The 22227-nt window shown below is 38.4% G+C and overlaps 2 protein-coding genes across 10 annotated transcripts in view; one reads left to right on the forward strand and one right to left on the reverse strand.

The window, feature by feature from the left end:
• B3GAT2 (beta-1,3-glucuronyltransferase 2) overlaps nt 1–22092 on the forward strand; it is a 73404-nt gene extending 51312 nt beyond the window's left edge. Inside the window, exons 3-4 of one of the 2 annotated variants that reach the window (XM_005552596.4) lie at nt 17389–17537; nt 17618–22092. In XM_005552596.4, the coding sequence (XP_005552653.3) occupies nt 17389–17537; nt 17618–17704 (236 nt within the window). In that variant the 3' untranslated portion in view covers nt 17705–22092. Of the gene's footprint in view, nt 1–17388 lie in introns of both variants that reach the window. The other variant, XM_005552595.4, reaches the window with a different exon arrangement.
• Nucleotides 18172–22227, reverse strand: part of SMAP1 (small ArfGAP 1) — a 185250-nt gene continuing 181194 nt past the window's right edge. For 7 of the 8 annotated variants that reach the window (XM_074037695.1, XM_074037694.1, XM_005552591.4 and 4 more), the window contains 2 exons: nt 21081–21388; nt 18172–19127 (listed from right to left, as the gene is read on the reverse strand). In XM_074037695.1, the coding sequence (XP_073893796.1) occupies nt 18993–19127; nt 21081–21388 (443 nt within the window). In that variant the 3' untranslated portion in view covers nt 18172–18992. Of the gene's footprint in view, nt 19128–19888; nt 19995–21080; nt 21389–22227 lie in introns of those variants that run through there. The other variant, XM_015449233.4, reaches the window with a different exon arrangement.

A 22227-nucleotide genomic window follows, 5' to 3' on the forward strand; every position in this document is an offset into this window, starting at 1 on the left:
CAGGTGGGGGTTGTGTGGTAGCTCCCAGTTCTGCCTGACTTCTGGGCAATTTCCTCCCATTAACATGGAGGGAAAAGCTCCATCACAGCCCGCTGGTGAAGCCGCCTCTAAAGTGTTGAGTTTCCCTGAGTAACTCCCTGGCTTTTCTATGGAAACGGCTCAAAGTGGCCACAGGTGCGTCTAAAATAAAGCCTCTCACAATTGCTGACAAAGACCAACACAAGCCATCAATGCTGTTCAGCCTTGACTTCTGTTTGCAAATATGAGTAGATAATTAAAAAAAAGTAAACCAAGACACAGGAGTTCTCACTGAAACAGTATAGGAGTCAAGAGAGAGCTTTTAAATATTCTAGAGTTCATGCTCAGATTTTAAAAGACGTGGCATCATAAAACAAGAGCCAGCAGCTGAGGAAAGAGTCACTGGAGAACAGGCAAGGATTCCTGTAAATAAAAGGCATGACTGCTGGAATAACCGCATGTGAGAGGCTGATAGCATCGAGGCTCTAAGTGTCGGTGATATTGTTAGGGTTGCAATGCGGAGAAGTGGATCCCAACGCCCTCCTCCAGGAATTCTTCCAAAATAGGAGCAAAAGTACAAAGAAATAGAAATGTCGGTGGAAGGAGACTCATAAATCCAGCATGTTCAGTAAGAGTTCCAAAATTAGAAAGTAAAACAAATATATATGAAATATCAAGAAAGAAACAGGGCTGGTTGTGGTGGCTCACATCTGTAATCCCAGCACTTTGGAAGGCCAAGGCAGGAGAATCGTTTGAGGCCAGGAGTTTGAGACCACCAGCCTGGCCAACATGGTGAAACCCCATCTCTACTAAAAAGATAAAAATTGGCTGGGCATGGTGGCGCATGCCTGTGATACCAGTTACTCGGGAGGCTGAGGCAGGAGGATTGCTTGAATCCAGGAGGCAGAGGTTACAGTGAGCTGAGATCATCCCACTACACTCCAGCCTGGGTGACAAAGCAAAACTGTTTCCAAAAAAAAAAAACAAAAAACAAAATTAGCCAGGTGTGGTGGTGCACACTGTAGTCCTAGCTACTTGGGAGGCTGAGCTAGAAGGATCACTTGAGCCCAGGGGGTGCGAGGCTACAGCCTGGGTGACAGAGTGAGACCCTGTCTCTAAAAATCAGAAAGAAACAGGATACAAGTTCCTATAATACTTGAGTTTTGAGAATGGTTCCATTGCCAGGTTTGAATTTGGGCTCTGCTACTTCCTCAGAGTGAGCTTTTAGGCAAGTTACTTAGCCTTTCAGTGCCTCTGTTTCTTCATTTGTAAATTATGGTAGTAATAGTATCTACCTAGTGGGGTCACTGTGAGGATTAAGCAGGTTAATACAGAGAGAGCACCTAGAACAAGGCCTGGTTCACTGTGAATGTATCCTAAAACGTAGCTGCTGTTAAGCCAACTGTCACTGCCACCACTACTCTTAGTTCTTAGAATGTACAGGTATGCAGCTGCCCCGTGAAAGCGTCACAGTCAGTCGGGTTTACCACTCCAGTCAGTCTCTCTACCTCCTCTGCCACATTGCCGCCTCCACCCCCATGCCCCGTCATCTCTTACCTGGACCAGCAGTAACCTCCTAACTAGCTCCACAGCTTCTTTTATTATCCCCAGTATTATGCTCCCTGACCTGTTAGGCTCCGGCTTACAACATTTCTGCAGCTCCCCTTGTATTTCATTTCTCCATGGCCTCCCAGGTATGGTTGGGCATCCCCACCCCCGAGCCTTGCTGAAGTCATTTTCCTTGTGTTCTCTGTGCGCTCAGCTTCAGTGGCTTGCTGTCCCACCTCACAATCCTGCCATCACGTGTACTTGTCTCTGCCTGGAAGGCTCTTTCCTCGACCCACCTGCCTCTCCCACTCCATCCTTCATATTCCAGCTTAATCATCCTTGGTCCACCCTGAAGGGTCAGATTTCCTCACATAGAACCCGTACCCTTCCTTCATAGCACTCACTACCGTGTGTGCACCTGCACCATTACCAACATTCCACCTCCCTGACAAGACTGTACCGGGGCTATAGTGACTCTAAGATGCAAATCATGACTGATTTTGCTTACCACCTTTTCCCCAGTTCCTAGCACTTTGCCTGGTATGTATATTTTTGTTGAACGAATGAATGAATGAATCCCAAGTTTAGAACAACTGTGCCAGGATTTAATAATAAAACAATCCCAAGGGTATTCAGAGGGGGTCGGGGGAAAAACTGCTTCTCTATGAAGGAGGGAAAAATCAGACTAGCATCAGGTTTTTTTCTATAACCCTGAACGATACAGAATAATGGAGAAAGGTGTTTAGAGTTCTGAAGAAAAGAAAGGATCCTAGAATTTTGTACCCCGTGAAATTATTATGTCTGTGTGAGGGCAAAAGAGACATTTCAAATATTTTTCTCAAAAAAACAACAACAAAAACAACATTAGTTAAGGAAAGCACTTTAGCCAACGTGAATTAGGATAAGAAACTAAAAAATAGGGAGGTTGCTGTACCAGATAAAGTAGTAAGCAACAAAAGTTGCAATTTTTATGATTAAAAGTGGATAGTAACTAACATGATTGTGAAGTTTAAAGCTGTTTGTTGGAATCTGGAAATTGGAGAAGCAATGTGAAAATGAGGTTTTCAAATAAAAACGCTGGTATATTTCAATGCCCGCTGGTGAGGGAGAGGATAGGAAATGGGGGAATAGGTGCCCACTGCAGATGTAGTCTCATTCAAAAAGGTGGGGGGGAGGGGGGCTTTAATTCATGATGATAAGAGAAATATCAGTTCCTTAAAATCTCCTTAAACAGTTAAAATTATTTTAAATAAGATATTTTAAAGGCAACCACAGTAGAATACATATAAAACAAAACCTTTTCAACAATTAGAGGAAGAAGAGAAACCAAAATGAATTCAAAAAGAAGAAAGGAAAAAAGCAAAAAAAAAGTATATAATGAACCTAAGATAAAACCAAACATGATAACCACACTAAGTGTGAAAAAAATTAAATTGCTCTAAATAAAACACAGCAGCAAAGCTGTATCTCATATAAAAGACACCTAAAAATGTGATAGAGATGGACAATAAATAGATAAACTATAGTATCCTAAGGAAGGACAAACAACAAAAGAGCAGGAGTGTTCACATTTGTGTTGAACAAAGCAGAAGTCAAGGCCAAAAATATTGAATGAGAAGGAGAGGAACATTTTGTATTGATGGAAACTATGTACACCACAAAAGTACAGCATTCATCAGCCATTGTGTACAAGTTATCAATGAGTCCAAAAACTAAAGGCAGACATAAATAAAAATAGAAAATTTGACAAAACCATAATCATAGTAGACATGTTTAACACACCTATCTAAATCTGACAGATTTAAGCAGACAAAAGGCTGTAGAAAATGGAATATATAAAGAACTTGATCTAATAATTATATATAAAACACTGTACTCAATATACACAGAATATACCTTTATTTCAGGTGTTCATGAAACATTTATAAAAATTGAAACTGTATCAGGCCATAAAACCTTAAAAAGTGCTTGTATAGGCTCAAAGCACTACACTAGAAACTAATAAATTACATAATAATGATAATTAAAAAGGGGTGTGGAGTTAGATCTATTGACAAGTAGGTAACCAGAGGTAAACTGACAGCAGGGCTGGAGAAGCATGGATGGTTTGATCCTTGCTCAGAAGCCTGGTCCCTGGCCAGTCTTTCCCTGTGCTTCCCCATCAGTTTTTGCAGGGAGGAACACAGGATTACAAAGGTCATGGCTGGCTTATGGAAACACAAGCTGTAATTGAATCTCAGGTATCTATGCCTTTGTACCTTAGGACAATATGTTTTACCCACAGTTGGTTTTAAATATAGAGAGGCATTCAAAGAGATTGACCCTGAGAAGAAGTGGGGAAATGTGGACAGTCTTACAGGCAGGTGCCTTAAGCAGCTCCACCCCCGCTGCCACCACATTCATGTCAGTCTTGGCCTGAACATATCTTCAGGCTACACCAAGGTTCAAAGCCAGTGTAAGGTAAGATTGGGCTGCAGGACTTTGCATGCAGAAACCATCAGTGCTGTTAGAAGCCCCTTTGAAGGAATGAGAAGGAGAAAAACTTGTACAGAGGAGAGAGTACAGGTTACTCTAGGTACTTAAGACCAGGACTTGATGGTAAGAGAGCCTACGGGAAATGTCCAGGAAGAACCCATAGCTCTGCAGGAGAGGCAGAGGGTCGGGGGAAAACTGCCTGGCCATGGAGTGAGAGTTGGACCACCCCAATCCTGCTCCCTCTCTTTTGTGTCTTGGGTGAAGGAGTAAAATGCCTTCCAGGTTCTGATATAAGCTCCTTTGTCCTGGTGTCCAGGCCTGCACTGGTGACCTTCTCCAGCACTCTCTGTACCTGTGCTGAACACCCTAGGTGGGGCCCATCTGTCTGCTTTTACCTGGACCACCTAGTGCAGCAGACACTTGGCTGGTCTCTCTACCTCAGGCAGTTACTGTACTGCTGCCAGAGAAATTTTCCTAAAAGTGACTTTTGATTAGAATCTGGAGCCAAGGTTGCCTGCCACAGGGTAGGGTACAGAGTCCTGGGCACAAGCAGCTTTACAGCCTTGTCACCCGTCATTGCTGCTCCAGCCTAAGACTTGGCCTCATAACTCTCCCTTCCTCTACATGGATGCTTCAAAGTCCCTCTTAGATTTCAGTGTCTCCAAAGCCCTTACTCATTCTAGTCAGATAGCATTTGCTTCTCCAACTCCTGTGCTCCCAAAGCTCTGTACTTACATCTTTTATAGCGTCTGTGGCACAGCTGTGCCCATATCTGTTCTTCTAATTAAACTAGGAGTTGCCAGAGGGCAGAGACCACATTCAGTATGGTGTTACCAATACTGAAAACCAGCAATGGGCCCATAAAGAGTTTCTGAATGAGTGAATAATATCAAAAGGAAGATGAAAAATGAAAGATAGCATCCTTTAGATTGGTGAATGTTCTTTTAATGATCGTGCTTAACAAAGAATGCTTACTATGTTTCCAGGTACTGTTCTGTTTGTTTACATATATCCATTTAAGATTTACAATAACCATACAATATGATAACTGTTGCATTTTACATTTGTGTAAACCAAGGCAGAGAACAGTGAAAGTACCTTCCTGAGTCACTTTAATAGTAGATGGCAGAGCAAGGATTTGAATTCAGGCCCTCCAAGTTACAAGCTTTCACTCAACCCCCGTCCTTCCCCTCACACTATGTCATTAAAATAGGTCTTTAGGAAACTCTGAAGATTTCCAGTCAGAAACCAACATAGCTTCCATGTGAAACTAGGTGGTGATGTAATGGCTTCATTAGTGAATCCCTGAAGAGCTACTATTTAAAAAATTATTTCACCAGTATTCACTAGGATTGGGGATTAAGTACCTTCTTCACCATGCTCTGCTATATTTTCTGGGTTGGACTAGAGTGGCTTAGTTTGACCAATTCAGTAACCATGGCCTCTTACCCAGGCCATGTCAAGCATGTTGACTCTGCTGTGCCCAGCATATACAAATAAACTCTGATGGGTTTATTTCCCATCAGAGTCTTTTTGGTTCTAAACTTCAGTGTTAGTTGTGCCCACTAAAAAATAATTCATGGATATTTTCAGTATTCAGTTCGTTAAACCTCCTTATATTATGTTTGGTTATTAGGATCAGATTTTCCATCCTTGCTCAGCATCCTGATTGTTTCCTTAGAAGATTCAGTTTTCTATGATAGTTTTTTGTTTTCAGAGTAGAGATTTAAATGAATTGTTTATAGATTAAATAAAGAACACTTCTTAGAAATGCAGAGTGTTTCACTCTTTTCCATGGAAAATAATGGCTGCTAAATACCTTTTGAGGAATTTTTAAAATTAGACTTTTTTTTAAGTTTCACCTTGAAGCAATTATAAAGTTTCAGTCAGTATTCTGCAGCAGATGAACAGACCTGTTTAACAAGCAAGGCATGCTTTTTCATTCTTCTTCCACACCAGAAGAAAATAATTCTAATTCATAATTGGAAGTAAATGCGGGAAGTTATGGTTCTGTTTACTCGTTAGGAAAGGGTAGATTTGGAAGAAAATCTATCATGGCTGTGAAAGAGCACTTCATGACACATGAGCATTCGGTCTTAGAGCCATGAAAATTATAAAGGAACACTTGCAGAAAACAGTGGCAATTTGGAATAGTAAATAAGCAAAGGAAACATTCCTTTATACAGCCTTCTTTTCTGCTTTCTAGATCTGATTTAAATCTCGTGGAAATGATTCCTAAATCAATTCTACTAACACATTTGTTTCTCACTTGGATAGTTTTGAGATGGCAGGGCTGGAAAGTACAGGGCCAGGGGGGAAAAAAGTAGTTAAGTAGCAGTTTTCTGTTTTCAATCCTCAAACCCTACATTACACTATTTTCTTTTTCTTCTATACTTACCTAACTCAATGGGTGGTAATGGGATTTGGGGTTGCAAAAAGAGTAATGTAATGTCATTGGGAATGACAGAGTAAGGACTTCTGAATATTCTCTCATCCATAAAAACAATGAGAACACTGGCAAAATTTGTCAAAATCAACTTTTTAAGAACTATGGAAATTAGCTAAAAGCATGCAACAATCTGGGAAGTTTTGTTTTTTGTTTTTTTTTTAAAAAAAAACAAGGCTAAATCTTGGTAAGAGCAGTACTGCAGTATGTCAATTTGCCCTATTCCCATCCCCTTCTCTCCATTTCCTCCATGGTAGATTTGAAAACCAACAGCCCTGTAATCATGGTGAAAACCGACAGTATAGCAGTTAGTAGAAGGGCAGAACAGGGTTGGGACTCATTCAGAGCTCCATTCTAAGATAATTGTCATTATTTGATCAGTCTAGCAATTCCCTAGAAAACCCTGTTCACAAGGCTTGTCTTTATTTGACCTCATTCACCAGAGCAAACAGCCTTTTCCCTGGGGGCATTTGTCAAAAACAGCTTGTGGTGACTCTTTACCATCACAGCTCCCTGAGGCAATAACAGTTGTGGCAAACAACAAGCTAAGCAAAAAACTTCATTCCATAGGGGCATTTGAAAAGTTCTGACATATTTCTGGAAGGCCATGTGGATGTGTAGGACTGTATGCATGCCCAGGGCTATGTACTTGTTCAAGAAAAGCCTTACAAAGCCCTCAGTTTTCCCCTCTTAGTATTGCGAGCCCCTGTGCAATGAAGATGTGAAAGCTAAGGCAGTTGTAAATTGCCTGGCTGAGTGTTGAAAGCATGCCCAAATGGACACAGAGCATCTTGGCAAAGACTGAGAGTGTCTGGTTCCAGGCATTTAAGGAAATCTGTGTCCAATATTTAGTTGACCTCTAAGCTAACTGAACACAGACTTCTTTGCCCATACTCAGCAAAGAACACAGAATTTACAAAGTTAGTTCAAGAAAGTCACTAAAACAATAATGACAACAATAAAAGAACAACTAACCTTAGAGAATCTGATTTCCAGAGTTGTCACATTATATTATTTCAAATGTCCAGTTTTCAGCAAAAGATTACAAGACATGCAAAGAGACAAAGCATGACTAATACACAAAAAAGCAAGCAGTTGATAGAAAATGTCTGGACATTAGACTTGCTAGGTAAAAACTTAAAATGAGATATTTTAAATATATGGAGTTCACTAAAGATAATCATGTCTAAATAGCTAAAGAAAAATAGGAGAATGATGTCTCACAAATAGAGATCAATAAAGAGATAGAAATTATATATTTTTTAAAAAGAACCAAATAGAAATGCTGGAGTTGAAATGTATACTAATAAAAACAAAAAATTCAATAGAGGGGCTCAAAGCAGTTTGAGCAGGCAGAAGAATCAGTAAATTTGAAACATAGGTAAATTTATATGATCCAGTTTGAGGAAAAGAAAACAGAATGACGAAAAATGAACAGGGCCTCATAGTCTTATTATTTACATATACTAATATACATACTCTGAGTCGCAGAAAAAGAGAAAGGGGCAAAAAGAATATTTGAAAAAAAAGTTAGAACTTCCCAAATTTGTAGGAAAAACATTAAACATTCAGGAAGCTCAGTGGATTCCAAGTAGGATAAACTCAGAGATTCACACCTAGACACATCATAATCAGTTGAAAGTCAAACACGAAGAGAATCTTGAGAGTGGCAAAAGAAAACTGAATATGATTAACAAAGGTTCTTTAATAGCCTTTGTTTATTAACAAAGGCTGATTTCTTATCAGAAACCACAGGGACTAGAAGGCAGTGGGATGACAGATTCAAAGTACTGGAAGAAAGAAGAAGAAGAAAAAGATCAAGATTTCTATATCCAGTAAAACTACCCTTCAAAAATGGAGAAATGAAAATATTCCCAACTAACAAACACCATGAAAATTCATTGCTAGTACATGTGCCCTACAAGAAATACTCAAAGGAGTCCTTTAGGCAAAAGTGAAAGGATGTTACACAAGAACTCTAATCCACATGAACAAATAAGAACACTAGTAAAAGTAACTACATAGGTAATTTTGAAAGGCGTATCAATGTAATCTTTATAGCTCCTTTCTCCTGTTTTGAAAAACAACTACATAAAGCAGTCATCAAAAATCTGGTTTGGGGCACAAAATGTATAAAGATATAATTTTTATGACAATAGCACAAATGAGGGGCAAAAAATGGATCTATGTAGGGGCAAAGTTTTTTTATACGGTTGAAATTAAGTTGGTATTAATCTGAACTAGACTGTTAGAAATTGAAATGTTAATTGTAATCCCCATGGCAACTGCTAAGAAAATAACTCAAATGATAAATGACAAAGGAATTACAATTGTACACTAGGAAATATTTGTTTAACAATAAAGAAGGCAGTAATAGAGAAATAGAATAAAATAACATTAGACATATAGAAAACAAATATTACAAAGACAAATGTAAATCAATTTATTGGTAATTACATTAAACATAAGTGGATAAAAAATGCAATCAAAAGGCAGATGGACAGGATGTATAAAAATGATCCAACTATATGCTGTCTACAAGACAAACATGTTAGATTCAAAGACACAAATAAATTGAAAGTAAGAGAATAGTAAAAAGTATATATCATGCTAACAGGAACCAAAAAAGAAAAAAAAAAAGCTGGAATAGTTATATGAACACCAGACAAAACAGACTTTAAGACAAACTGTTATTAGAGACCAAAAAAAAAAAAAAAGTTATGAGAAAAGGGTCACTCTATCAAGAAGGTATAACTATGAACATATATGTGACTTACAACAGAGCCCCAAAATATACAAAGTAAAAATGACAAAACTGAAGGAAAAAATAATTCATCAGTAATCATTGCAACTATCAACATCCCACTTTTAATACTAGACAGAACAACTAGATAGATCAACTGGGATAGAAGACTTGAAAAACACTGTAAATCAATTAGATCTAACAGACATCTATAGACTATTCTACCCAACAAGAACGGAATACACATTCTTCTCAAAGGCACAGTGGAACATTCTCCAAGATTATAGATCATCTTAGGCCATAAAACAGGACACAATAAATTTAAAATAACTAAAATTACACAAAGTATGGTCTTGGTTTATACTGAGATGAAATCAGAAATTAATACCAGAAAGGAGTTTGTGAAATTCACAAATATATGGAAATTAAACACACACTCCTAAAGAAATCAATTTGTTAAGAAATCACAAGGAAATTTGGGAAACATTTTGAGGAGAATGAAAATGGAAAAACAACATATGAAAACCTGCGGGGGTACAGCCAGAGTAATGCTTAGCAGTACATTTATGGCTTCACATACCTCCATTAAGAAGAAAGATGTCAAATCAGTAACCCAACCTTCTACCATAAGAAACTAGAAAGAGTAAACTCAAAATAAACAGAAGGAAGTTATTGGAGAAAATAACTTCATCAGAAGACTTAATGTGGCTAAAATGGCAATATTACCCCAAATTAATCTACAGATTCAGTGCAATCTTTATCAAAATTCTGGCTGCCCTTTTTGTAAAAATTGACAAGGTGTTTGCTTCTAAAACTGATATGGAAAGTGATGAACTCAGAAGCTGGGGGATTTATACCTCCCAATTTGAAAACTTATAAAACTACAATAATGCCATCACCAGATGGAGTGACATGTGCCTTGTAGTCCCAGCTACTCAGGAGGCTGAGGCAGGAGCATCCCTCGAGCCCAGGAGTTTGAGATCAGCCTGGACAACATAGGAAGACCCTGTCTCAATTTAAAGAAAACAAACTACCGTAATACAGTGTGGTACTGACATAAGGATAGCCATATAGATGAATGAAACAGAACTGAAAGTGTAGAAATAAATCATTTATGGTCAGTTGATTTTTGCCAAAGGTTCTAAGACAGTTCAATGGGGAAAAAAGTGTTCTCAAAAATTGGTTCCCAGAGCTATGAATACGCTAAAACCCCTTTAATCATACCATATAAAAGGACAAGTTTTAATATATGTGAATTATATCTCAATAAGGAGGGATGGTGGGCAGGAAAGATGGAAACACACAACTTTCCAAAAAGCAGTGTATGCTTTGCTAGGAAGAGCTATGAAAGGAGAGTTGGTTAGCTCAGAATTAGAGGAGGTCCAACACATATCTTTCTTTCTCCAGCAAGTTCCATGACTTTACTGTGTATATATACTTTTTAATTTGAAAGTTGAAATCTTTTTCTTATTGTTTTTAAAGTGGGGGGAAAGAGAGGCTTTTGATAGCTACTGGTAACACTAAACGTGCGTCACGAGCCCAATATTCTAGGACAACTACCCAGAGTGATTATTACAGAGAAAAAGCTGTTAGTATCTTTTTTGTGGCCAAACTATAAAAGTCTTGTTGCCAAAAGTCATCGTTTAGAAACTGGAAATAGTTCTTATTTGTAACAGCCTTGCTGAGATTAGATGATGAGGTATAGTTGGAGAAGAGAGAATGTGGCAGTGGGATGAGCCTATGGAGGTGAGGCTAAATTGATACTTACACAATAGAAGGTACTGAGAAGCACTATTGATACTGTTAACTGTGGCTGAAGGAAGAAGAGTTTTGCTGTACTTCTTCCTTTCCAATATTTCTGCCTTTTTGCGGGGACGGGAGCCTTATTTAAATGGCCAAGATCTCCAGGACTTTGTTGAATAAAAGTCAAGAGCAGCCATCCTTGCCTCATTCCAATCTTCAGGGATTTAACACTCAGTCTTTCACCATTAAGTATAATGTTGGCATTAGGTTATTTTTGTAGATGCCCTTATTGAGAAAGTTCACTTCCAGTCTTAGATTGCTGAGAGGCTTTTACTTCTTCTTTTCATTATGACTAGATGTTAGATTTTGTCAAAGCATTTTCTCCAGCTATTGTGATAGTCAGATTTTTTTTCTTTTTTAGTCTGTTAATATGGTGAATTACACTGATTGATTTTGAAATTTTAAACCAACATTGCAATCTGGAGATAATCCTCAAGTGGTCATGATTTATTGTCTTTTTATTGTTGAAGATGATTTGCTAAAATTTTGAGAATTTTTCTGTGATCATGAGGATTATTAGTATGTAGTTTTCTTGTAATGTTTTTGTCTGGATTTAGTTGTCAGGGCAATGCTGGTCTCACAGAATAGCTTGAGAAAGGTTTCCTCCTTTTCTATTTTCTTGAAGAATTCATGGAGAATTGTTATCATTTCTTCCTTAAATGCTTGGTAGAATTTAACAGTGAAGCTCTCTGGTCCTGGAGGGTTGTGTGTATGTGTGTGGGAAGATTTTAATTATAAACTTAATTTGTTTGGTACTGGGCTATTTTACATCATCTGTTTCTTCATGAGTGAGACTTGTAGCTTGTCTTTCAAGGAATTTTTCTATTTTGATCTAAGTTGTCAAATTTACTATCATAAAAACTTGCTTATAATAGTCCCATATTATCATTTGAAGGTTTGTAGAACATATCTCTTTCATTTCTGAGGCTGGTAATTTATATCTTCTCTTTTTCCTGATAAGCATGGGTAGAGTTTATCAATTTGATTAACTTTTTTTTTTTCTAAATGACTAGGTTATTTCACTTCTCAATTGTTTTCTATTTCTACTTTAGTGGTTTCTGCTCTTATATTTATTAGTAGAGTCCTTTTCTCCATTTACTTTGGGCTTCATTTACTTTCTTTTTCTAGTTTATAAAGGTAGGAGCTTAGGTTATTGAATTCAGACCTTTCTTATCCAATAAGTGCTTAATGTTTTCTAAAAACTAATTTGCCATCTAAGCAGTCCTTTAGATGTATCCTACACATTTTGATATGTGTCGTTTTCATTTTCATTCAGTTAACCACTTTATCATTTCCCTTTTGATTTCTTCTTTGGTTTATATTTTGCTTAGAATTATGTTGTTTAGTTTTCAAATATTTGGGATATTTTCCAGATATCTTTGTATTACTGATTTCTATTTTAATTCCACTGTAGTCAGAAAACATACTTTGTATTGAGACTTGATTTATGGCCCAGACTATGGTCTATCTTGATAATGTTCCGTGTGTACTTTAAAAGGTTGTGTTCTGCTGCTGTTTGGGTGGAGTGTTCTATAAATGTCATTTAGGTGTAGTTGATTGTTATCTGAGTTTTAGTGTCTTTCCTGATTTTTCAAGTTTGTAAATTTTTCAGTCATCATTTCTTCAAATCTTTTCCCCATCTCCCTTATTCATTCACCTTTCCCTTTGTTCCTGTGACTCTGCACAGTGTGTGTGTGTGTTGGTCTTGACTTTTCTGTTTTATTTTGGTAGTTTCTATCATTGTGTGTTCAAGTTTACTCAACTTTCATTCTGCAATGTCTCCTCTGCTGCTAATCCCATCCAATGTATTTTTCATCTCAGACATTGTATTTTTCATCACTAAGGTGAGTTGGGCATCAGGCATTTTGAATTTTATGTTGCCAGATACTGGATGAGAAATATATGTATACACACAACCATACATAAAAACACATATATATGTAATGTTATACTATATTATAAATACATATGTAAATATTCTTGAGCTTTGTACTGGGACACAACTGAGTTAACTTAGAAACATTTTGATCCTTTCCAGGCTTGCTTTTGAAGTTTGTTAGGCAAAACCATCTCAGCCTTTAGTTTAAGGCTAATCAGTTTGACCTTACAACAGGCACAATAACCTTCCAAGTTCCCCTCCAGGTGCCCAGCTCTTACTAGGTAGCTCCACTCTGGCTACTGAGAATGGGAACTAGTCCCAGCCCTGAAAAAGCTCCAGTAATTGATTCACCTGCTCCTTACCAGTGGTTCTGTACTGGCCTGAGGTAGCTTTGTGAGCATTTGCTCTTCATACTCAGTTGAAGACTTGAGGAGAGCTGTCTACAGATCAGCAGAGCTCTTCCCTCTCCAGTTCTCCACCCTGCATATCCTAGTTGTCTTGGCCTCCTCGAATTCTCAGTTGTTTCCTCAACTCAAGGGGGCTGCAGAGCTTTCCGGGTTCCCCTCCCTGTGGTGTAGCCTGAAAACCTACTTCAGGCAGGAAGCTGGGGCAGTTGTAGGGGTCATAGTTCTCTTTTCTCAGAGATCTCTGTCTCATGTGCCTCTTTTCCAGTCTGGAAACTTTTTTCAAACATTTTGTCTGCCTTTTAGTTATTTAAAACAAGTGAGGAAAAACCAGTCCCTATTGCAGTTTTGTACAGAAATGGAAATAGCTTGTTGGGCTTTGAATGTCTTACAAATTTTCTACTCAGTAATCAGTAAGCATATATTGAGGTAGGCCCTATCCCTCTGCCTGAGAGGGAACGGTTATTCCTGAGTATTCATAGGGAATTGGTTTCAGGACTGCTACCGATACCAAAATCCATGGACGCTCAAGTCCCTGATGTAGTGTTTAATATAACCTAGGCACATCCTCCTGTATACTTTAAATCATCTCTAGCTTACTTACCTAATACAATGCAAATGCCATTCAAATGGTTGTTATACTATATAGCTTTAAAACTTGTATTACTTTGACTGGGCGCGGTGGCTCATGCCTGTAATCCCAGCACTCCTAGGAGGCCGAGGGGGGCAGTTAACTTGAAGTCAGGAGTTTGAGACCAGCCTGGTCAACATAGTGAAACCCCATCTCTACTAAAAATACAAAATTAGCCAGGCGCACGTCTGTAGTCCCAGCTACTCGGGAGGCTGAGGCAGGAGAATCGCTTGAACCCAGGAGGCAGAGGTTGCAGTGAGCCGAGATTGTGCCACTGCACTCCAGCCTGGACAAAAAGAGTGAAACTCTGTCTCCAAAAACAAAAGAACCCTATTATTTCTTATTGTTTATTGTTATTTTTTATTTTCAGATACTTTTCATCTGCTGTTAGTTGAATCTGCAGATGCAGAATCTGCAGACACAGAGGGTGACTGTGTATCCTCCCCACCTAGCTCTGCTGAAGAAGTCAGGAAATCCTGCCTTCTCAGTGAACAATCATTTTTATTTTTATTTTTTATTTTTTTTACTCAGGTGACCAGGGCAGAAAATCCTACTCCCATGATTTTCGTAAGCATCTCCAAAGTAACTGCAACATCTTTAAAGAAAACAAATCTCACTAAAAAATGAAAGATATAATACTTGAAGTATAAATACTTGGAATTACCCCCAAAACATCTTAGGTTGGGAATCAATAGTTTAGGATTCCCTTTACTGTGATTTCAGAGGGGAGAACTCTTAGCTTCACAGCAAGTCAGATTCCCCCAAAGCCACCCAGGGGTTGGCCTAGTTAACATGCAGTCTCTCCTGCCAGCTGTGACCTGCTTCCTTTCAAGAGATCACTGAGCAAAGGAAATGCGTTAGCTGATCGAGGGGCATCTGAATTGTGCTCCTCCACCCCTTTGTATTAGAGAATGGAAAAACACTTGGGCACTGTGGAGAGCCACACGCTGACTATCTCCAGGGTGCTGGCCTTTCAGGTGCGCACCATTCTCTAGTGACACCGGGAAGGGGGGCCCTGTAGTAAAATGATGTATAGCTTCACAACTGGCTCTCAGCTTTGCCTACATTGTAGATTTTGCCATGTAATTCTGTGTGAAGAGCTGATAGGATATTCCTGTGCTAAGGAAAGCAACAAAATAATCTGAATCCTTGTCGTGATGATGAATCCTTGGTCATGATGATGAATGTGTTAGGGGAAAATGAAGGAAATCAGATCCAGGTGGCTCAGTATCATTTCCAAAAATTACCTCTGCACAATTTGGATCCCATGTTTTTTAGAGAATGGGGAAATACAACCAGTACCCTGAAGCCATGTGAAGAACGTATCAGGAGTTTCAGTGTGACTGAGAAGGGCAGGCTCTCATCTGGATTAAAAAAAAAAAAAGGATAAAGCTTATTTATAAGCATATGGAAAAAAGCAAGAAATCTTTTAACACTAAAATCTGATCTAACCTGTTGCAAAGGGCACTTTACATATCAACTTGAACCTTTGGCTTTTGTTGAAGAGTCTGGTGGTTGTCCTAGTTGTCTGAGGAAGGCTTTGGAGTGCTGTCACATGTAGGTGTTCTGGCTTTGCTACCTGGAACTTTCCCAAGCCTTTTAAACCTGTCAACCAGTATTCTTCCAGCCATAAATGGTGGCTGGCATCACCTGCCCATCATGATCACACTGACAATGGTATTGGTATTTATATATTGTAATATCTTTTCAACAGTGCTTTGCAGTCAGTGGAGTCTTTCCATACCTCAATTTTTCACCAAACATTGAAGTGTTACACTTCTCTCACAAATAAAGAAATGGGGAAGTTAGAAAATCAAGAAAGGTTAAGTGAGTTGGCCAGTGTCCCAAGGGCAGGGACCTAGGCAAAAACAAAAGGCTTCTAATTCCAAATCCAGTATTCTCTGCTAAAATGTGCCACCTCCCTCCCTTTAGGGTTGGTGGAGGATACTGGGACTAGTGCTACGGCTCATGCTTTATGATTCTTTGTTCTGCTTTACTCAGCACCTGCTGTACCATGTTGTGTTTGTAAGTGGCTTCGTGTTAACTTTTCTCCAAAAGGCAGCAGGGTCTGGAACCGGAGACTGGCCCAGTCTGGCATCTGGAGAGGATAGTGGTTGTGGTGTTCTCACAGCTCCTCCATTACCACCTGGTATCATTTAGTATTTACTTTGCAAACTGAATCATAAATCAACTCATTTAATGTAGAGAAGGGCAAAAGTTGCTAAGAAATGTTTTGGGGGTTGGTCCTCAGAGCTTCAACTCTGGGAGGGTGCCCGACTTGACAGTATCACCTTAGTCACTAAGGAAAAAGAGGTCCAGGGCTTCAGACCTTCAAAACAATTATTACTTGCTGAGATGGCAAAAACAATTGTAGAATGCTTCAATGGTTGAGCTTTAAATAGTTGGTTGAACTACAGATTAAATACTAATGGTTTTTTTTCTTTGAGACAGGGCCTCATTCTGTTGCCCAGGCTGGAGTTGCAGTGGCACAGTCATAGCTCACTGCAGCCACAACCTTGTAGGCTCAGGCAGTCCTCCCACCTCAGCCTCCTAAGTAGCTGGGACTACGGGCACGCACCACATGCCACGACACCCAACTAATTTTTGTATTTTTTGGGAGCCAGGGTCTCATTATGTTGCCCAGGCTGGTCTTGAACTTCTGGGCTCAAGTGACCCTCTGCCTTGGCCTCCCAAAGCGCTGAGATTACAGATGTGAGACACTGTGCCCAGCCAGTAATGATTTTTCGTATGACCAAACCATTGAAGAAAATTTACACTTATTTTTGGTAAATGAAATACCAAAAAAAAATTTATCAGATGGCCTGATGTCTCCTGCACTGATTTCTGCCCCACATACCCTTTTTAGATTGAACCAAATTAGAAATGTAAACCAAATGATTAAAAATTAGGTATGATTCATTTTCTAGCTAATTGGCTTTACTTCGTTGCTCCCTCTTCTAAATGCAAAATGAATCCGAGCAGTGCTGAATTTAAGGAAGCATACATAATTAGTATTACAGGGCAGGCAGGAGAGCTGGGCATGTGGTCTCACACCCCATGTATAGTTAGGGTAAGCATGTATGTTTTTCAGCTGCATTTATTTCTTAGTTATTCCTAGAGTGGCAAATGTGGAGGGTCGATGACCACTGTGAAACAGCAGCTTATAAAATTCACCCTTTATTATTACCAGACTAAACTTCCTGTTTTGCATAGATGCTCCTGCGCACACCTCTTTTTACACGGAATGTAAAATGTTATGATTGATTTTCCTTTGAGACTGTAACACAGGTAATGTTCCTATTCAACTTTGAAAACCAAGACCTGACACACAGTAGGTATTTTAAAAACTGTTTTTGATGTGACCAAAATTATACAGAAAAAAGAGAAGTACACCAGTATTTTAAAGTTTTTGTTTTGTTTTGTTTTTTACTTTTCACAAAGGATTTGCTGTAAGTCTTCAAGTCATTTTGTCCAATCCAAAAGCTGTATTTAAGCGTCGTGGATCCCAGCCAGGGATGCAAGAATCTGACTTTCTCAAACAGATAACAACAGTTGAAGAACTGGAACCGAAAGCAAATAACTGCACTAAGGTATTCATTTCACTTGTGTTGCCTGACCTCAAGTGTCAGCATGAAGAGTGTGCTACCCAAGCTATTTCCTTCCCCTTTAGGTTCTCGTGTGGCACACTCGGACAGAGAAGGTTAATCTAGCCAACGAGCCAAAGTACCGCCTGGACACAGTGAAAATTGAGGTATAAATTGAAGCAGCAACTGGTGCAGTTTGCCCAGTCAGTGGGTCCATGTGGAAGAGGATGTTTGGAGTTTAGGCTGCAGAGCATTCAGGTATTGTTTGTTTTACTTCAGTACAACAGCCTTTCTTGTCATCTGATGGACATCTGTTTAAATGGAGCTTGTCAGTTAACATAAGCTAATTGGATGGTACAAAATGTATGTTTTGTCTTCATTTGTTCTGCATGTTTTCTCTACAACTAAACTGGAAGATTTTTGTACAGTGCCGATACTGCAAGATACCACTCTGAGTATATATTTTTTCTTTTTCTCCAGTTTGCTCTTATAATTGGCAGACCTGAACAGGTTTTTAAAACAGACAAGTATTTTGTCAGCTAAACATTCCTGATTCCTGACTTTGCAACACTGAGTAATTTTTGGAAGGTTTCTGGCAGTATCTATCATAGGAAATAAAAAACCCACAAATGAAAAGGTCTATGGATTCATCTGTTTAATATAGGGAAATAACATTTTGTCAATACTAGGCACCATAAAATGTAAACACAATTACTGTCATAAACCTGGATATACCTTCAAGGATTGAAAGTGGCTTTGTTTTAGTTACCCTGTTTGCATATAGTGCAGAAAAAGGTCTTCATGTTAGCACTATGTACATTGAGAAGAGATCCAAATTACAAGAGAGGCAGATAAAATTTGAATTATTTAAACATTCATTAACTAAGTTTTGGAGTAACATCCAGGTTTATCTTCCTTTCACTAACCACATTCCCTGTTAAGCACATCGTAACAACAGCACAGTGAAGTGAATGATGAAATAAAAGAATTTTGATACACTAGAAAACAGTGCTCAGTGAGACATTTACATTCTATTTATATGATTAAACATTTGATCATACAGTACCTTCCTACAGGATTACTGGCTAATTTTGGGGTGGGGCTTATACTGTTAGAGGTATTACTAACATGATAACTACTTCCCTTATATGCAAACATTAGAGCTATAATTTTATTGAGGAAAACTGATTTTGCAAGTTGAGCAGCTTCTCAAATAATGCAGTATATGAAATCATGGGAAACATGAGCAAAGCTGCCCTTGACATAAAATGGTTTATCAACCTGCTTTTCACCACATCAAATGGAATCAGTACAGACCAACACGGTCAATCAGATCATTCTTAATATGAACAAATGGGTAAAAAGAAAAAAAATATATGTATATGAATAAACAGGGGAACTAGATGCCTTTTAGCAAGGAATGTCAGGTGGTAGTTCTGGATGAAACTTGTATTGCAGTTTTCATTTCCACAGTTGTGTGCTGAGAGTCTGACCCGATGAGCTTCCAGACCATCCTGCTGTTGTGCTGGGGGGCTGGCCAAAACCTGCAGTAGGGGTTGCACTACTGATACTCATGCCAGCCATTTGCTGATTCATCTGTGAAACACATAAAAAGGCTTAGTTCAAGAGGCTTTACTTCACCTTTAATTCTTGTTTCTTTAGCCACACAGTTGGTAATTTTTTTCATTAATGTGAAAACTAGTCCAAGCACTGGAATAAAAGCAGAGTACCATACAAATATTTCTTAAAGCAAATAGCTACTTTTTTCCCTTCTTTATTTATCTGCTTTCTAGATTCAGTTTCCCTAAAGATTAACAACTTAAAAAAAAAAAACCAAAGCAATCTTGGGATTTGTATCATGAGTGTTACTCTGACTTTCACCTACACTAGGATATTGTGCTTTAACTACTAAGGAGTAAGAAAATTTTAGAAAGTAAAATAGTCTAAAATTATCCTATAAACTTTGTATGATAGCTATTATTCTCTGTTAAAATCTTAAATGGCTCTATATACTTCCTAAAAGTGGTCATAAAGCATTTATTTCTCTTGCTGATCTAACAACATAAACATCTAAAATTTATTTTCATTGTATGCAATAAAGTATAAGATTATGTATACTTTTCTTCAAGACTGGAGTCAAATATATATATAAGAACCTTAACCCTGTGGTTCTCTTATTTCCAAAATTGGTGGTAAGAGAAGGCAAGATTTACCATAAAGTACAGAGCGGGTTTAAAACTTAAACTCAAGTGTTAGACTGTGTTCTTAATTTAATACAGTTGACTTATTTACAGTTTCAAAGACACTAACATAAACTACATCACTAATCATCAGGCATAAGTGTCTGAAGAAGCAGATCACGTCTTCATACCTCCTAAAGGACATTTTAACCACTTTGTCGTTGGCCAGTAGACTGCACTGATGGAGTGCTGGAGAACAGCATCGCCCTTCTGCATTATTTGGAAGTAAGAGCCAGTATTAACTCCTTCCTGGTTCATCTAGCACCTTAACCTGAGCTGGGTGTGCTTCAGCATGTTGACCATGTGACTGACCCTTAGCACATACAATTTTTTAGATTCCCAATGTGTAGAGACCAATGTCTTACCTATATTCTTGGAAATGGTGGTAGCAAAATTAATTGGAATATATAGTGATTGAGCTAATGTTAGAAATCACTCTAGACTATTCCCTGAATGCTCTAAAGGTAAAACAAGTGACCAAACAGAAACCAAGATTGACAAAATGCTGGAGGAACATCAATGGGAAGTGTAAAAGGAAGAAGAGTGGGAGCATGAACCTCTCTAAGAGCCTTTGTCTGTGCAGCTAGAGAGAGAGAAGTCAGAACACAGCACCTGAAATAGAAATGTTCTATCTTAGCTCTAACTTAGGTAGAAACAGGATTTTATAATATGAGGGGATGTCTGGTTCACACCTTATGGGAATTGAATCTTTTTGTACTCTTTTTAAACATAAAAGTCATTATAGGGTACATAAAAAGAAAATACAACTTTACAAAGGTTTTTGAACAAAAAGAATTTTTACAGAGCCATGGGGCAGTAATCATATGACCTGAAAAATAGCCTTAGATCCCTCATAAAATAGTGCTTTGAGAATATGAGGCTAGATTTTTTTTTTAATAAAAGACCCCAAAATTATTAGTGAAGTTGTCTAAGTGGACTATAAAAACGTCCCACAAGCAAGCTGGTTAAAGCTTAGTGCTAATCTCAGAGGTGGCAGAGAGGGAGTCTCATGATGCCTAAGATAATTTCTGGCCATCAGCAAACAGATTAGTGGTGTTCACCATTACAGTTACGTTACAATTTGAAATGAAAGACGTTTAACCTTTTTTTAACAGAATACTCTAAAACAGGGATAACACATCATTTGTCTGATACAACTTCATAATATTTATAGATACTTTTGACCCTATACATATTATCCCTATTGAATTCTTTCTGCCAGATCACTAGACTTCTTAAAAAAAATTTTTTTAGAAAATAAATCTGGTTTCTTTGATTTGGGAGGAGCTAGAAAGTAAATGACCCCTACCTGTGAGAGGCTCCATGGGGGCTGCTGAGCTTGCGGCAGGCCAAACTTACTCTGGGGTGCACCCATTTGTCCCACCATTCCTCCTTGGGGGCCAACAACGTTTTGAGGAAGTGGCATCACACCAGTTTGTGCATTTCCCATAAACCCATTGGGCATGGGCATGCCCACCATCATGCTTGGACTCTGTCCCATCACATTTCCTATAAGGCCAGGAGCTGCAGGCACAGGCACACCCATCGACGGAAAGCCCTGAAACGCAGCTGGTGCTTGGGAGGTAAATGGTATATTTGTGGGTCCCATAAATACACCTGCACCACAAAAAGAAAAGGAATGAAGACAGCGCTATCACGTGCAGTTGCACTCACCTCTATAATCACAGAAAAACTGCCTTTCTGAACAGCAAATATTTAATTCCAGTTTGGCTGCTCCGACTACTCAGACCAGCCCACACCTAAACCCTGAGAGCTGGTTATTTCTAGAATGCAGACAAATCAGTTATTAACCTGAGTAATTTTAATTAAGAAATGTAAATCATATGCAACAGCCACACAAAATATCTTCCACCATGAAGACCAAACTATGTAGCATGAGATCATACACTTTTTTTTTGCTGACTTGTACCACTGGTCTCCCAGTACCAAACAGGCAAGTGAGAGCTGACTATATCTCGCTTCAATAGATGTAGTGGGCTGCCAAATAATTTTAGCTCATATGTGAAATGCAGCTCATTATTTAAAGGAAATGGTCTGAAAGATTAAAAGTCTGTAAACAATAAGCCTTATGCTAATATTTTGTTATGATTACAAAAAAATTCAGTTTTTTTTTAGTCCATGTGGTAACTCAAGACTGTTTACCTGCAGAGAAAATATACTGTATACAAAGTCGTAAACTTCATACATATCAAGTTTCAATAATTCATCAAAGATAATCCGTGTTCTATAAGCTTGTGAAACAATACTTAGTGACCTCTGAACAGCTTGTTAATTCCAAATAAAGTTCTGTGAATCCTGTACATGCCTCTTAATTTTTAATTCTAATGCTCGTTCATTTCAGTTTCATAGTTGTATAAACTGCAACAACAAAAGCACTCACTACATGGAACAATAAAGAAAATATATAATTGATCTTATTATAATTACAAAGGATA

This window comes from Macaca fascicularis, chromosome 4 (genome assembly GCF_037993035.2).
Source record: "Macaca fascicularis isolate 582-1 chromosome 4, T2T-MFA8v1.1".
NCBI lineage: Eukaryota > Metazoa > Chordata > Mammalia > Primates > Cercopithecidae > Macaca > Macaca fascicularis.